The following is a 17,734-nucleotide window of genomic DNA, read 5'->3' on the forward strand; positions in this document are numbered from 1 at the left end:
TCTTTACGGTTCGGGTGACAGAGCAGTGGCACAGGCTGCCCAGGGAGGGTGTGGAGTCTCCTTCTCTGGAGATTTTCAAGACCCGCCTGGATGCAGTCCTGAGTAATGTGCTCTGGGCAATCCTGCTTCAGCAGGGGAGTGGGACTAGATGTTCTCTAGAAGTCCCTTCCAACTCTGAAGATTCTGTGATTCTGCAATTCTGCTGTTGAGGCCCCATCCCTGAAGGTGTTCAAGGCCAGGCTGGACGTGGCCTTGGGCAACCTGGTCTAGTGGGAGGTGTCCCTGCCTATGGCAGGGGGGTTGGAACTCTATGATCTTCAGGGTCCTTTCAAACCTAAACCATTCTATGATTCTATGACATACTGAAGCACCCACTTTTATTATTTTCTTTTACCCTAGTATTTCAAGGGTTTTTGTGAGCTCCAGTTATGTTAGACTCAGGATGGCATCATACCCATATTAACATTTAGCTTAACAGACCCGACACAAACGCAAGGCCAGATTCTACCCGGGAAGAGAAACCCCAAGGCAATGTTACCTTGTCACACAGGGATCAGTTTTCCTGTTTGTTATGGTAGCTGGCAGTATAAGCAATACCACCAAAGTGAGGAGATCCAAAGTTTTGTTTATCACTGTATCCTTCAATTATTCTGTCACCCGGCCCAATTAGTCCCAATGCCTCAATATATGAGATTACTCCTTCTGAAGACCTCATTATACACACGAGTAGCAACTTGATTTTGACTGCATTACACCAGAGGCATTTACAATTCTAAACCATAACTGGTTGAATGCTGCTGCAATCAGGTGCTTGTAGATGCACCCTTCTCCCTGCTATTTTATATTAACGAATCAGTATAAACCAAAAGCCATTTAAGTTCCTGAAGCAGGGCCTTTTAAAAACAGCTCAAGTCTGCACTAAAGACAAAAATAACAAATCTGTGTATGGTAATTTCCAGCCATACTTACAGGACACATCAGAGATACCCGCAGACTGGTTGTGGCAATCTCACTATCAGGATCTGCAGTTAACTTTTCTTTAACTATTAACATAAATTAAGAGGTAATAAACAGACATCATTATTTAAAATGCTAATCTTGATTCACCAGTACAGGTACTTTATTTCCAGCTCTCTAAAAAAAGTTAGGCATCTAGAAAACTAGTTCATAGCCATATCAAACAACAATAGTTTCACTATTTATAAGTGACTGGCAAACACTGTGCATCACAAGGTTGTTCGGCGTGCAGCAGATGCACTAACATCCGCAATGGTTAGTACAGCAAACTCGACCCAACACATGAGGAGATAAATAAAGTAATCGTCAGTAAGTGAGGTACAACGACAATCAGCATCACATACAAGTAAAGAGAATTTAGGACATCCACCTGCACCTCACAGCCCACCACGGTAAGTGGTGCTCGTGGTATTCCCATGAAGCCATTTCAGGTGGGATCTTTAGGTGTGCTCCCTACCGGCACAGGGACATTCACTGAAAAACGTGCTCGATGGACTTTCTTTTCACAATGCTGCAGATCCCCTAAGTATTACCAGTTCTAGCTTTAAAGAGCCACCAAACACCCCCAAAAGTACAGACAAAAATTAATTTGACTTACTTAGTGCTCTGGAATGATCAGGGTTTCTGATACCTTTCATTTTTAACCTCTGCAAAAGCATCGCTGAAGTGAGCTGACGAACGAGATACACGGACATGGAGTAATTCTACAAAAAGAGCAATTAAAGATTAAATATTGATTTCAGACAGTACTGCCACTATGACAACAGATTACTATTTACACTAGGTTGTACCATACAGTAAGAACAAAAACATGCCAATTTTTTGCTTAATAGTTATGAAAAGCTTTGACAGATGACTTCATTACTGTGGAAGAGTCCAATACTCTGCCAGAATTCTCCTGCCAATCAAGTCCAATTGTCCTACTGCAGTTGTGACTTAAGCAAGAAGAATAACTCCACAACCAAGAGACAATCTGAGCTCTTTTCTTGGAAAGATGATTCAGACTGGTGACACACCTTTTCATACATGCAGTCTTTAAGAACTTCTCACACTTCCCTTTTTTCAATGTCAATCTGTTAACGGGGAGCTCAAAGACTATCACATGACAAAAGCAGAGATGAATGCTCTTTCAGGTGCAAACACAACACCTTCAAATGGTGCACAGCTGCACCAATTTCCTTGTACCTTCTCTTTAGCTTGCTCTGCACTTTTAAGCCAAGCCTCTTTAGGCCATATCCACTCCTCTGAGGCTGGCCACATTCCCTAGCATTTACTGCTCTTCCCTAATTCACACCACTTGCCAGCTTCTTTTGTTCAGTGTTCACTCTCTCTTCAAGGTCACTAATGAAGAGAAAATTCTGCAAGTCCTACTACTGCAGAATAATAATGGTTTCATCTGTATAACACACACAACCTGTGATCTCTTTCTTCCACTCCCTAGCAGCCACCTTCTTATGGCTCCTATACTCTCTGGGTACTGCACAGGAATTTTAAACAAGAACATCTACTGCCCTGCTCCTCCTTTACCACCTACAGGAAAACCAGCTCTTACCTAGATGAGCAGATAAAGTTATCTAAATGCATGAGAAAACACTAATAATTTTTTTTTTCTTAAAGAATGACCATACATTGCACTGTTTATTGCCTTCAGAAAGAGTTCTAGAGGCTCAAGTCTGACCATCTATATGAGATTACTGCCTCCTTTGCTCAGAAGCCTTCCACTATCAGTCAAGTACATGCCAAGATGCCCTTAACCGCACGGGCCCGGTGACACTCCACACTGTCCCCAAGTCCCTCATTTAGAGGATGAATAGCGACGGCTGCTATGTGAGTTCTGCTACTCAGAGCAGAGCACCAACATTAAACTAAAGAACCCACTTTACCTCTCAGGGCAAGGGGGAATGCTGGGACAACCTCCAATTCATCTCCTTCCACGAGAATGTGTTTTGGCAGATACAGGAGAGGAAGAGAGCAGGGTTCAGCGGGAGAGGCCAAGACCACACACAACCCTGCAGTCATGTCAAGATTCTTGTGCTTGATGATTGGGAAGCAACAGCTTAGATCTTTTTCCCTCCACCTCTGTTTTAGGAAAAAAAAAACCCAACCTTTTCTGCCAGCACTGCCCTGCATTTATTTTTCTAAACATTAGCTTTCTCTCCAATTTCTTTTTAAAGTTTTAATTAGTATATAAAAGCTTATACTGGAGCCTCACTTTGAAACATGTGGTGTCTCTGGTCCACAGATTTTGGTTTTGAAGAAAAAAAAAGTATGAGGTAAGCTACTTTGATAACTGAATCCAGACGGATTTACACAAATAGCCACAGATAGAGGAATAAGTAGTTCTTGACTTACCAACAGCTGAAAGGGCTGCTGCAACAGCTATTTAAACCTAGGAAGAATTCAGAATTTTTTCACACTCTCCCTTTCTTTCCTTAGTAAATCCATAGGGGGATTTCTAAACAGCCACACAGCCATTTTAAAGGCTAATTCCTTTTCAAGTATGATTAATGACTGCATGCTCCAGAAATCAACAGGTATCGCGTTTCAGTCACCACTCCTGCCACCTGAAGTCTAGCATGCTTTTCCCCCACTGCAGCCTCCATAAGGTTTATGATTGCATTAAGAGGCGGCTTCAATTTTCATTTTTTTGCCCAACTCTCCATCCTTCCCCACACTGAGTCATTTCTTGCTCAAGTCACCCAAACTTCCAGAATACTCTTTATTTGTAATAAAAGACACTGCTTAGATACCCCGCATTGCAAACACACACACCACACAATTATGGTCCAACCAAGCACATTTGAGATCCGTCAAGCCCAGAAACAGCACACACAAGCAGCCTGACACCCCGCCGCAGTAAACGCTTCCCAGCGACCTGCCATCTAAGAGCTTTCTGAGCTGGAAATTCCACCCCTGTTTTGGTTTATTGGCAAGTACAATTTTAAGTAGACTCATAGAGAGGCCACTTGCACATAAAAAGGAATCTCAAAAGAATAGACATGGAAATATCCATTAACCAGTTCTTCCTATGAAGTAAAAATTGCTTTTGTAAAACTACTTAGTATTACTTGGTTAGAAAATACAAGAACCTCAAAAGCAAATGCCTGTCTCCACCCCCACAGCCTTGGCACATCTGGTCAGTTTAAAAAGCCTTCTGCAATGGACAGTTACAACAGATACTAAGAAATGTGCCTCAGAATATATGGCTACATAATTTAATTTTTCACACCAGCTGGGTACCAGGAAAAAAAAAATGTAGGTTTTCCTTTTGTAGAAAATAGTTCAGACATGACAAAATAACAATTTACACCACGAGATTTTGGTATTTTGGACACACATTTCAGGCAATCCCTAACGACAGGCTTTCTAATGTGAATTCTGTAAGGAAGTCTTTGCCATCTATGTGCAAATCTTATACGTGTTACTCTAAACTACTATACTTCTATAGCAAACTTTGTTTCCTGGCACTGATCATAAGTTCAGCCACCTAATACTAAACACTTGCTCATCTATGCCTTACCAGCAACATCAGGCAGTAGGGGAGAAGGAATTCTGGGTGAGGTTATTTAGACAGCTTTCCACATCCTATAGAATATACAGTTTACCTTTCCAATTTCAGAAGCCCAGGAAATGGAAATCTGGTTTGGCACTGCTGACGACAACCTAACTAGAGACGTTATATTCAAGGGGCGCCCAGGTCGTTTCTGTTCAATTCCATTTTTTGGCGGTGGAGCATATCCCTATGGGAAGAAAGACAAGGAAAGCGTTACCAAGTCTCCCCACTGTACTCTGAAACAGACTCGTTAGTTTTAAACAAATCTATGGGAAGCAGGTAAACCTAGAGGCTCTCTAGGCTGGAGACTAAATTCAACACTTAGTCTGAAAAATATCAGTCTTTGACAGTCTTATACCGTAAGTCTACCACAATTTTAAAGCATTTTTTGTTTGAAAGTGGTTTTACAGAAGTGCTGAAAAGGTGGAAGAAAATGCAGTCCAGATAAGGTCACTGAAAGAGTAAAAAGCAATGTTCATGCTTTGTCCTTTTTTTCACCCCACCCCAGCGAAAGAGAGTGGAACACTGCAAGAATACAGCCTTAGTTACAAACACAGCAAGTCATGAAGAGTTAATTCAGTGTTTCACACCCAGAAAACACTTCACTTATTCTACTTAAGAAACAATAAAGTCTCATTCCAAGAGCTCCACAACTCCTTGGTGTCTGCTTTGCCTCCCATCAACTACACCTAGCCCCAGTAGTGACACGTTGTCATCTCTACCCTGCCAAGGTCCCTGAAGAAGGGCTGTACGTGGAATATCAGCTGTATTTAACAGCTAATAGGCTTTGCTGTTGTCCACAGAAACAAAATAATGAACTAGATATTGCTTGCTCAGCTTTGGTGAAGAGTTTCATAATCTGGACAGCTTTTCTCTGAGTTTTATTTCCTATATGACATTTGCAAATTGAATCAGGAGGCATCCGGTTCCCTTTTGCATCTAGGCAAGCACATATTCTCCAGTATATCGAGAGCAGAATGTACTTGTGCTCTGTGAAGGAGCACATGGCCCAACTGCAGCTTACTCACCTCCCCTGCATCTGTCACTATGAAAGCAACCCAGTCTGCAACAGGAACTCAGAGAATCTCTGTTTTGAGCTCACACAGACAACTTGCAGTCCACTCATCTCAAAAATGCATCCTGCACCAGACGGATGCCAGTAAGCGATTGCAGTCCTATGTCTTGCACAGAACTGACTGCCAGATTCCATTTAGTTCAGGACAGCATTGTTCTATACAAAAAACTCTCCCAGAAAATATATGCTGATCCCGCCTCCCCCATATTTATTTATTTTATTTATTTTTTTAACTCAGAGAAACACATTCACAGCCTAGTGCTTGGAAAAAGAGTCACTATAAAGATGCTAAGTCTGAAAATAAAAAACAGAAATAAACAGCCTCTTCCACTCACTAGCTAAGTACACCACAGGATAATCACTGCCTTTAAGCCAGGGAACTCTTGATAGTTGCCACATAATTTCCTAGGTTTCCAAAGCAGCTCTATTACTAGTCCACGTTTCACCTGACAACCAAGCCCTGGCTGTGCCTCACCACTGCCTGTTATTAATTTCAGACAGGACTCTTGCTTGCAGTTACAGAAGAGGGACTCAGAGCTTCCACAGGCAGGTCTGCCAGGCCAGAGCAGCAGACAGCAATTGCTGAAGAACTCTCTCCAACATGGTTCTCACCCCAGATGAGTGACACAGTAGCTATCAGGAACCTTACCATGTGTGTTTTATCGTGGAACACAGATGCAGCAGATGTATGGGGACTGCTGACAATTTCACATTTAGAAGAAGGAATGATTTGCCAATTTCTTTAATCAGACATAACAGCTGCAGCCAGTTATAAAGCATATAGTAGGTGCAGTAGGCCTTTCGCTACTGTGGTAACTTTATAATAAGCTTATGTGGACAAACACACCATCCCTGCAATATTTAGGAGAGTATTTCCACACATACTGTACCAGCCACAATAATCCTGCTAGTCTCCAACCCAAAATGAAGCTGCCTTGCTTTCAAGAGAGCAAGGATGCAATTTTATTTTTTATTTTTTTTTCCCCAGAGACAGACTCTGCAGCACACATGCTTCGTTGCAGTGAAGCTTTTGACATTTTCTTCCAGAGAGCAATGACCTTGAGATGAGATTCACTCTTGTATTCCTACAACACTTTAAAACCTTCCCTTCCTAGCCTCCCAGGACTCAGGTAAAGAGCACTTTGGCTGCTCGTCACAGCCAGCATGGTCTAGCACTGTTTAGTTAGGCCACACATTTTAATGGCTAGCAACTGCCGTCATTATTTTGGTCTTTAAAGTCTCTTATGCTCCTTGCAAGAACAGTATTAGTCAAAGTGGGTGGAATCTGCTATAGCCAGAAAAATCTATCAACAGAAAGAGTGATTGCTCTTCTACCTAGCTATTTCCAACCTGCTCTGAGGCATTTAATTTTGTCCTTTGAAAGAGACCTGCAGTGGTCTATGGAGGTCCCCTGAGAAGCAAAGTAAATTGCCTTTTGGACTTTCATGTTTTGTCTTGCCTACAAGAGAAGTCAACAGGAGAACCACCTGCTGTAGTGCATTATGGATAAAATCCTTGTTACTTGCCATGACAACAGCATGAAAAGCTCTGCATTTACTCCTCTTAAGTCAGAACCAACACTGTAAGAGGAAGACACAGATCATTGTGGAAACAGAAGAAAACACTGTTTGGCACAACCCGAAGCAATGCTGGCACACTGGCAGCAACTCTCTGAAGAAGTTTCTAGTAAGGACTGCAGCCAAGGAAATGGCCAAGAATAACTTAGACATCTGCAGGTGCATGAACTGCTAAACCGGGGAAAGACAGACCAGTACTCACTTAAGAATTGTACAAGTTCGCAATAGAGGCTTGCATCACTGATTAACTACCTAACACCAACACTACTGAGTTAAACAATAGTGGTCTTTGAGGCAAAGAAGTTACCTTACATTTCCTGCAACAGAAAGGAACCACCAGAGAGATGCAGACAGTGACCAAACCAACAAAAAAATGTTTGCAGGAGCACTCAGACAGAGACTATACTTGTCATTCAGCTCAACTAAAGGAAGAGAGGAAAGGAAGTTGCCAGGACAATAGTAATTTATTCACTTACTCAAATTTAAGTTTCCGCTGAGGAGATAAAAGAATCATCTTATGATGTGCAGGAAGAACTTACAGGGTATAGATCTAAAGCAGAGCAAGAATCCAAGATTACATACAATTTTTGCTATGACTGTGAAGTATGGTACACACAAAATGGATAGCACAGCATAGCAGGGTGTAAACTATATTAGCAAGACTGAGAATCAGCAGACATTGATGTCTACAGGATAACATAAGACCAAATTCTTTTTGGTGGGTTGCTTAAAAAAAGGAAGACAATCTGCAGAAGAAAGAAAATCCTGAAGTTTTATCACAGAGAACATAAGTGGCATTTGCAGAGAAAAATGACCAGGAAGCATATGAAAGAAATCCTCTTACACAGTGAAGACAGAGAGAAGAACAGTGATGCAATGGTTAAAGAAGTAGGGGAAGAGAAGCTACAGAGTCTCACTGAAGCTGAGGAGAGGCAAAAAAAGCAATCATGGTTGCACATGGCAGAAGGGAGGGTACAGGACAAAACCAAGAATGGAACACACCAAGGTGGTGACAAACTTTCTGAAAAAGAGGTTTCACGCCTCCTCTCTCCACACAGGGTTCTTCCAAACCCACTGCTGAAAAAAAAAAAACCCAACCCTCTGTACTACTATTTTTTCCAATCTATCTCTGTTCCAGAGATTTTTCAACAATAATGAAAGTGCTTTTCCCTTTTCATATATACTCAAGCCTTGAGGTGACCCTGCCTATGTACCAACTTTTGCAACATGAGACACTGGTAGAGTTTATGACTGCCAACTTGCTATAGGTGGCTAAAACACAATTAATCCATGCAGTGGCTGTAACATGATTAAGAGCCGTAATGGCTATCTCACACAGCAAGCATACAAACCATATGCCTCACATTAGGAACTAGAGAAATTTGAGTGATAACAATAAACAGCTTGATTGCTTTAGCAAGCTCACATTACAGAAAACACACACAGGCTGCAAGTCACAAAGAAGCCACAACTACATACAAACAAGCTTACCGGCAATGGAAACAGCTTCCCATTTACTTTAATACACAAACTACTAGGGTAATTATCTTCTTGAGGGCAGCTTGTCTCTGCGAGGCATAACCTATATCCCCAGAAAAAGAAAGCATCATTTTCAAGTGTCACTACATTCATTTGTCCCCACAAACATCTATAATTACGTTACATTGGCCAATTAAAAAGTTCAAAGAGAACACTATGAAAGAGGTACCTTAGCTGAACTTGGACTGTGTAATCTCTCCTGCCCCCTGGCAAGAAGTCCCTGTGACAAAGAGAAAGAAAAAGGGAAGGACCCATTTAGACAGCAGATTTCATATTCCAGTCATATGCAGAAAGAACTGGCACACCAGTTCAACATCACTAAACTTTGCACTTATTTTTCTTTTATTGAGCTATGAACAAGTCTTATGAGCGACACCGCTGTTTAGCTACTGCCAGCTAAGCAGGACTTTAGGATCAGAATCCTCTGTCGGGAGTTTATAGTAACAATGAAGTATGATGTTGCCAGAGAGGAAAAAACCCTGTGAATTCTCTTGGCTTACACCATAGGTCTTGCAACAACATGGACCCTGGGACAAAAGATAAAAGCAGCCTTCCATTCCTGCAGCCAGGAAACATGCAGGGAAGAAAAGCTTCCCACCTTTCTAAATGGTCACAATTATTTGGAACCAAGTAATTGTTAACTCTTCAGTGACGTAGGATTTACCCCAACTGCACATAAACTCTGTGCACAGTAGCTCCTGAAGAAAACAGAACAGATGAACTCAATATAACTTTAGTGAGGATTATGACTCTGCATCTGCAAGCTTATGCAATGCACAAAATTAACCAAAACCCCCACACTTTCTCCTCAAATTTTGCAAAAGTTTACCTACACTATGCCACACCCTTACTTCTTACCTGGAAATACAGATTTCTCTGACCTGCTGAGGAGTTAAAGCAAAGATAAAAAACTTCTCTTGGAATCTCTGAATACTGCTCTGTACTAGAAAAAAAAGAAACACAAAAAATATTTAACCATGGTGATTAAAGTCATTGATTAAAACAGGATCTGCAATTGAGTTTTTCCTGGAACAAGGCACAAGTCACTTAATATAATCAAATTGTCGTTGAACTGCATGTTACTGTCAACAGGAAAGCAATGTAACAAATCATTCATTCAACTACATTCAGACGGCTAAATATCACATTACACTTCAGTACTAAAGCAGCTTGGCAAGCTGTGTTATAATCCTTTCTCCCACAGGAGAAAGGTTCAAAGAAACACAAAAGAAAATACAACACTGAATATCTGACGAAAACAGTACTGCAGAGAAGATGTTTACAACTATTTTAAGGTAGTACACAAAGAGAATCCGCACCAAAAGTTATTCATGGACAGCTGGAATTCCAATTGGAATTAGACTCAATTCAGAAAGAGCTAAAGGTAACAGCTAAGGGTAACTAAGCCTTTGAGGAGGAAGGGAGGGAGCACAACCCCTAATGCCAGAGAAGCCAGCTAGACTTCATGTCTGGAAGTTACTCCTCAGTAGCATTTGGCAAAAAAATAAATAAATATGACTTTCGTATCAGAATCCTACTTGTCTGTCAGTGCTGGGAAGCAGTAACATTTTAGTATTAAGGGTTCATAGTATGTACGTATTACTTTTCTACTTTCTTTTGACTTGAGAAGTTAGAAATCTTGACCTGAAATAAAGGTAGATTAGACTTGTCCATCAGTTTAAAGTAACCAGCAAGGAGGACAAACATGAAAATAGCACAACTAAACCAGGCAAATTTGGAAGAGCTAGACTCTCTTGTACACTGATGTTCACTGACGGTGATCTCTATGACCAGAAAACACACACAAAAAGGACATGAACATGAAATAGAACTCAGGTGGAGCAAAGACACACACCAAGTTCCTCAAACAATTCAAGCCAGCTACATTGTGCACTTATGTGCACACACACAGCCCATAGACAGCATTTTATATTTCAAAATAATACTTCAGCATGTGTTCAAAAGATCATGGAATTATTCTGTTGCTGAATTTTGTGGGGGTTAAAACTAAACCCCACACCTACACCTGCTCTTGTGTTCTCATACTAGTGCAAAAAGATGTCTGTGCTCATCTCTTGTAAAGAGTCATAGTGAAGCAGACTATACTCCTAGCTCCCTGATTTATATGGTTTCTGAATTCTCAAACATACAAAATTCTCAAACATACAAAACCTGTTTGTTTCATGTCCCAGTCACCCAAGTCTACTAGCTGGGACTATAAGCTATCCATATTAACCTAAAAATCTTAAATAAACCCTCATTTCCAAATATGCTTATGAATCCATGTTAAGAGTGATTTTCAGCCAATGTTCATATCCTTCTAAGATCAGAAGGACCCATTATTTGCATAACAAGCCATTCCTCACATCTCATTTCCCCACTCCTCCTCACACAGATATGAGTTGTAGCTCGGGCTGCTGCCACCTCCAGGTACTGTGTTCTGGAAAGAGTCTGAAGGCAAGCAAGTACTCAGTTAAATGTTCTCGCCCATATTCTGAGAGGACCCGAATGTTACAGGACTAGATAATCCTCACTTCTGTGAAAACTGGGCAACGTGCAATAAAGAGCCTACAGTCTTCAAGGGAAACAGGACTTTACATGCAGCTCTACCTATAACATGGTGACACCCCTAAGGAAGCATTCTCCCTTCATTAAAAAGGATCATTTCCAAAGTTGATGAAAACAGCTGTTAGGAAAATTTCTAGCATATCACCGCCATCTCTAGATATCATTGACCAGAGAACAAAAGGTAACTGCATAGCAGAAATATAACGCAGAGCACACATTGCATTATATGGGACAGAGTGACTCTGTGGCCGGCAACCAGTCTGCTTAACCACAAGCCAACAGTTGTCCCATAACAGAAAATAATTCAGGAAGCTAGTTCGGATACACAGCTACCGTGCAGAGCACACATAAGTGGGAGGTATCCAGGACATTGTGGTACTGAGATCATCCCTGTAAAAGTAATGGCAGCATGAGCGGCAGAGCTGTCCAACACCGCAGCAGCTATTGTACCAATACACACGTTTGATATTAAACTCTTATCTAACAGGGTGTCACAACACAAACAGAAGTGATAAGAGGCATTTGTTAGTAATGTCTGCTGCTGTAGGTACTGGAGGATGACCAGTCATCAGTATATGCTTCATTGAGGTACAATTCACCATCTAAAAGACTCTATTATCAGTTAAGAAACTAAAATGTTTAAGAGGATGCAAACAGCTTGTAAAATGCTGGAAGTGTTTCTAAACAATACTACTAAACAGTTAGGGAACATTTTCTACCATGTAAGGTAAGACAGATCAAATTTCAAGACAGAAACCAATGTATTTCCAAATAATTAAATGTGTTTTAAGAGCGAGGCATTTGAAAAAGCTAAACTGAGACTTCAGGTTATTTGGAAGACAGAGGTCCACTCTACATTTTAACATACAGTATGGCAACATCCCACAGGCTGAGAAACCTTCACTAATCTGAGTACAGCTTTGAACTTTGCTGCACAAAGCATCTATTTCAGTGCCAGATGTCAGAACCTGCAGAACTGTTGCAGTGAGGTAAGTGTAAACTAACAAACCAGTGAACTTGTTCTCCTTACGTTGTGGCAACAAATTAATAACTGACCCTGAAACCCTTTTCCTGTTGGCCCTGACAGATGTGTTCCTCACTGTATCAGGCAGAGACTTCAGGTCCAAATCTTTCATGCAAGAGTGGAGGTTCAGACTAGATATTAGGAAGCATTTCTTTACCAAGAGGGTGGTCAAACACCAGAACACGCTTCCAAGAGACATGGTCAATGCTCCAAGCCTGTCGGTGTTTAAGAGGCCTTTGGACAATGCCATTAACTATTACACTTCAACTTTTGTTCCGCCCTGAAGTGGTCAGACAGTTAGATGATCACTGTAGGTACTTTCCAACTGAACTATTCTACTCTATTATTTAATATTCAAAAGATAAAGATCTTTAATCATATAGTATTTACAGAAGAGAACACTATTTTCTGAAGTACGGCCTTTGGGGACAGGTGGTGGAGAGAGGGCATGGGTGGAGATGAGAAGGGAAGGGAGTTTCCACTGTTCCCCAGACACAAAAAGCAATTTAAGTCTGGACTTAGTACTCTCATAAGCAACACCTATTTCATTATTTAAGCGACCTGCAGAGCTATTAAACACTTACCTAGACTTGTAGGTTTTATAAGCACATCAAGCACATCATAAAAAGGTAGGCTTTTCAGTTGAACATCGGGATGAACAGGTGGAATCGGAGGGGATGGCTGCTGCATCTCAAACTGGGGCTTAGTGTCTTGGAGAAGCACAGAACTGACAGGCGAGGAAGGAGACTGGGACGTGACCGAAGTAGAAGGGAGTGGGTGAATGCCAGCAACAGCCAGGTCAGGCTCAACAGCAGAGGAACTATTGTCCAAATTGAAAACTGCGGGTTTTATAGCCGGTAAGTCCGGAAGTCCCTCAGTCGTCCTTGGGTACCGACGCCTATAGAGTTCTTGGATTTTTATCTGAACTGCTGGACTGCAGCCGCTCTTCAGTAAGTGCAGTGCCCTCATCAGGAGGTCATGTTTCCGCCCGCTTTTGTTACGTCCAGCAAAGCCCAACAACACTTGCAGTTCAGAAACACGAAAACTGGATACCATATTCTAGAAAAAAAAGAGATAAGCACAGGTAAACCAACAGCACCCCAAGGCGGCACTTCTGAGGAGCACTGTGAAGTATCTGAACTTCCATCATTCTAGTTCCACACTTGTTACCTTAGGTGCTACCCACACTTTTACCCGACAGAAGAGTCTAGTTAGTTTAAAAGGAAGAAACAAAGTGTCCAGGATGAAAATTGATTTTGGTTGTGTTATTGGTTTTAAAGACTTCCAATTGTTTTCACACTCAAAGATAGCAACAACATTTTAATGCAACCCATGCAGTGCTATCTTAAATTCACAGACAGAAGCATAAGCTGCAACACAAAATCTCTCTCACTTCACGAAACAAGCAAAAAATCAGATTAATCAGTATCAACAGTAATCATGACATCACCCATCTTTCAACATATTTTAAGACATAACTTAAGGAAGCATTTCAGTTCTGCATAGTTTATTCTGAAACATCCCTTATTCTGGGCAGCATATTAAATACATACATGTATAGAGGCAGGCACATCAAATTTCACTCTTGAAATGATGGCATAGCAGTGAAGGCACTTTAAAAAGCTACATTATATCACACTAAAACTATTTAACCAACATAACTGGTTCTTTCAGAATATCATAGAAAACTACCTGCCCTTTTCGTATCATGTTCTGGTAGCATGGGACATTGAAAGATCTCTTCAAAGTAATACTATTTACTTGGTTATCAGTTAGTTGTGGAAGACTTTGAGGATTGAACCATGAAGTTCATAAACAGAAAGACTCTTAATTTTTAGAAAAAAAACCCCAAGAAATAAAAACCTCACTATGCAAAAGGAAGCAATCTTCTCCACCCATTACTAAAAATGAGTAACATAGGTGCATCAACTCACATTTTTGAAAACAAGCAGTCTTTTCAGAGATATAAAATTGTCCAGAATTATTCTAGTCAACTTCCTATTTCTGTGGGACTCTTCCACCATAACAAGGAGGTTAAGTTTAAAAGATGAAAGCACATCTGACTTTAATCTGTACTTCTGTACCGTACCAATTCCAGGCTCAAGGACTGGAAGATGAAGGCCCTAGCAGAAGGTATGAAGGAATAGACATCTGGGATCATAAAAGATATTTTAAAAAAACAGTTCAAAAGTGCATTGTTTGACTTTTAAATAGTAGTCCAATATACAACATTGAAAGCTTTGGGTATTGATTTCAGAAGGGATACAACTCAAAACACAATGTTTTTTGGTTTACCCTCCCTAAGCCTTACTATACAGTAAAAGAATTTACACCCACATGTTCTAACACAGATTTGATCTCAGCTGAAGTTTTAACACAACTATGCCACAACCATGCAGTCAGCCACAGAAGAAGCCTGAGCTCCCCCAGTGCCCCTACCTGCTTGCTCCCTCTTCTCTCCTTAATGTTGAGCAAATTGTTTTTACAGTAAGGCAGATCAAGGAATTGAGCCAGATGGAAACTGAATTTCTGCCATTACAAGACAGCAGGAGCAAGGAGCAGGATCTGCCTTTTCAAGGGCCACCTTATTCATATGTATCAAAGCAACCATCTAAAATACTATGGTAGTACTCTCATCAAGCACACCCTTTTCTCATTGTGGAGTGGAAGAGGTTATCTTGTTTCAGATAACGAATGTCAACATTTCCAGACAGCCAGTTTGAGTACGGTGATGCTCCTGTCAAGGAGCTAACACAGCAGTCTTCAAACCGGTAATCCCCCAACACCCTGTCTACAAAAGCACCACGAACACAATTGCCAGTGAAAGCAGTGTCACATAAGATGTAGAGTGACTCACCCTAACTTCTTCAGAAGACACCACCAGCAGATGTCATCTTGATTTCATCCCAGCAACTTCTCTCAACAGAAAAACAATGCAAGAAGAGAGATGGAAACAGAACTCCATCCAGTTTGCAAGCTGCTGGAGAAGGTTAGTTTCCACCTGGCACTACCCTCCTAGTTCTCCTTAGTCTCACAATTAAACAGGGTGAAGAAAATAAAGTGTTTCAGTTTCATAAAAATAGCTTGAAATACTATAACAGCTTCATAGTCATGCCACATAATAGAGAAATTGTGCTAAAAGATAACACTGATATTCAAGAATTTACTGAGAACTTCATGTTGCATGCTTCCATAGATAGTTGCATAAGCTTGATAGCAACATCACCTGCTTTATTTCAGATGCAGGCAGTAAGCGTGATTCTGGATTCCATAATCAGAATGCAAATGAATAAAATAATCCTTTACATAGAGATTAAGGAAATAGCACTTATTGCAAAATACAGTGTATTACACTGCCTGCTGCCTTTTCTGCATTTCTGCAAGTTAATCAAGGTGAAATGAGCAGTCAATCACGCCTTCAAACAGCTAACATTTTATGTGGAAATTCCACAAACTAGCATTTTGTTACAAGCTGGATTTCATTTTATTAGACGACACAGGCTGGCTTCAATACCATAGTTAGCAAGATTTTAAATAGGCATCTCCATTAAAAATGATTGGGACTATAAAAATACATGGGTTTGTCCATCAATGCAAAAATCTTACGTACACTTTTGAAAGAAGTCTTACAAAAGTGAGTTTTACTGGAAGTAATTAAACAATAGCTTTTGCAACATTTTCCCCCTAAAGCCAACTCTACATTCCCTTAAGCCAACAAGCACCATGTGCATGTATATGCAGCTAGTCTGATGTACATGTTTGAACTTATTACTCCACTTACAGATGTATCAAAGTGGACACTCATTATAATCAACAAGCTTTTATGGAGGCATAACATATGCTTAGGAGCATTTATAATCATGGTGCAAGGCAGGTATTGCTCCCAACAAACCCTACCAAGTTATTTTCTTTTGAGGTTCCAGCAATATTGCAGAACACTGCAGCCTAGCTATTAACATGCTTTTCACATCACTGAATTAAGATTAGACATTCAAGTTGTGTCATGTAAATGTCATCAATTTTCTCTTAAAAGAAGTTCTTTACAGCTGCACAGCCCAATAAAAAGCCTTTTTTTTTTTTTTTTTTTAAACACAGAAGACCAAAGCCATTTCACTTCTAATGTTTCCCCATGAACACAAAGAGTAGTTTGACAGAACTTTAAGGAAGGAAATTAGACTGGTTAATTCAAGTACTTTTATATTCAAGAAACATTTTTTTCCCTTGAAATTCATATTTGAAGGTCATAAGAAGTTTCACAGGGGTTTTTGTTTCTTATTGTTAAACTATAGCAACCATGATTCATAGCAGAAATATTGTTCTAAAGCATTAAGCCGTAGGTGTATCTGGAATGGCATTCATTTCACAGGGATGATGAAGTTAAGGAGTCCACAAAACACTGACACGCCACTGAAATTAAGGGGAGGCATGTTTCAGAGCAAAGTAAGGGATCAAACATATCTCTCAAACAAGAGGTACACGATTCTCCACACTCCCCCTGCCAAAGCTACCTGCAAATTTCACAGTCATTGTACCTACATATATGAATGAAAGGTAACCAAGAATGCCTGTAAAATTCTTAACATACATCTACAATAAGCACCGACGACTGTAGCTTCTAGGGCAACCACAACTGCTCAAGTAGTGAACCCTACACTTGAACCTGCAGAAACAATCCAAGTCCGCTCAAAAGTTCTGGTTAGTCTCCAACTAAGAGCTCTGCTTCAGCCCCACTGGGACATTTTCTGAAATGTCTGAAGGCTGTATAGAGAAGTAACACACCAAGGACCAACCCCACAAATCCTCACTCCTGACTTTAAGCCCTTTTCTGGACACTTGCAGCAGAAAAGCACCTTTGTGACATCTTTTGCAATAAATTTGCATACATGCTGATTTACAGCGAGCTAGAAATGTGTAATACTGATAATACAGACCAACTTGTGTCTTGGGATGGTTGAACACCTCTATGCTGACCCTAAATACAAATATAAATGTATTCTGGAAACTGATATAACTACCGATAAAAAACTGCAAGTCCTGGGAAAGAAGAGGTCACCAGTTAAATCCGTGTAAGTAGTACAGCACAGTAAGAGTACCTCTGAAGAACACAATAGTTGGTGTAAACAGCATGACCATCAGGTCCTCAGTATTATGGGCATTTTTCTTTGGACTAACTCTAGCCTGGCTCTAAAATTAGACATTAGTCTTCAAAGTTGCATGCACTTAATATAACAGTGAAAATCCTAAATCAAATACTTGTTTTCATTTTGCATAAGATGCTCAATACAAAGCTTGATCCATTTCACTGTGGCTTCATTTTCATTATCTCCTTCCTCTCCCCCATCACTGTATCTCAGCACAATCATTAATTGTTTATTATTCTA

The 17,734-nt window shown here is 40.5% G+C and overlaps 1 protein-coding gene across 1 annotated transcript in view; it reads right to left on the reverse strand.

Moving 5' to 3' along the window:
* Positions 1-15,219, reverse strand: part of PIAS2 (protein inhibitor of activated STAT, 2) — a 24,194-nt gene extending 8,975 nt beyond the window's left edge. Inside the window, exons 1-8 of the mRNA XM_009894759.1 lie at positions 15,211-15,219; positions 12,938-13,412; positions 9,620-9,704; positions 8,931-8,981; positions 8,714-8,804; positions 4,623-4,757; positions 1,616-1,721; positions 970-1,043 (exon numbers count right to left, since the gene is read on the reverse strand). Of these exons, the coding sequence (XP_009893061.1) occupies positions 970-1,043; positions 1,616-1,721; positions 4,623-4,757; positions 8,714-8,804; positions 8,931-8,981; positions 9,620-9,704; positions 12,938-13,409 (1,014 nt within the window). The 5' untranslated portion in view covers positions 13,410-13,412; positions 15,211-15,219. The remainder of the gene's footprint in view (positions 1-969; positions 1,044-1,615; positions 1,722-4,622; positions 4,758-8,713; positions 8,805-8,930; positions 8,982-9,619; positions 9,705-12,937; positions 13,413-15,210) is intronic.
* Between the last annotated feature and the right edge of the window lie 2,515 nt (positions 15,220-17,734).

The sequence above is a fragment of the Charadrius vociferus genome, unplaced genomic scaffold, assembly GCF_000708025.1.
Source record: "Charadrius vociferus isolate BGI_N301 unplaced genomic scaffold, ASM70802v2 scaffold151, whole genome shotgun sequence".
NCBI classification, from domain to species: Eukaryota; Metazoa; Chordata; class Aves; order Charadriiformes; family Charadriidae; genus Charadrius; species Charadrius vociferus.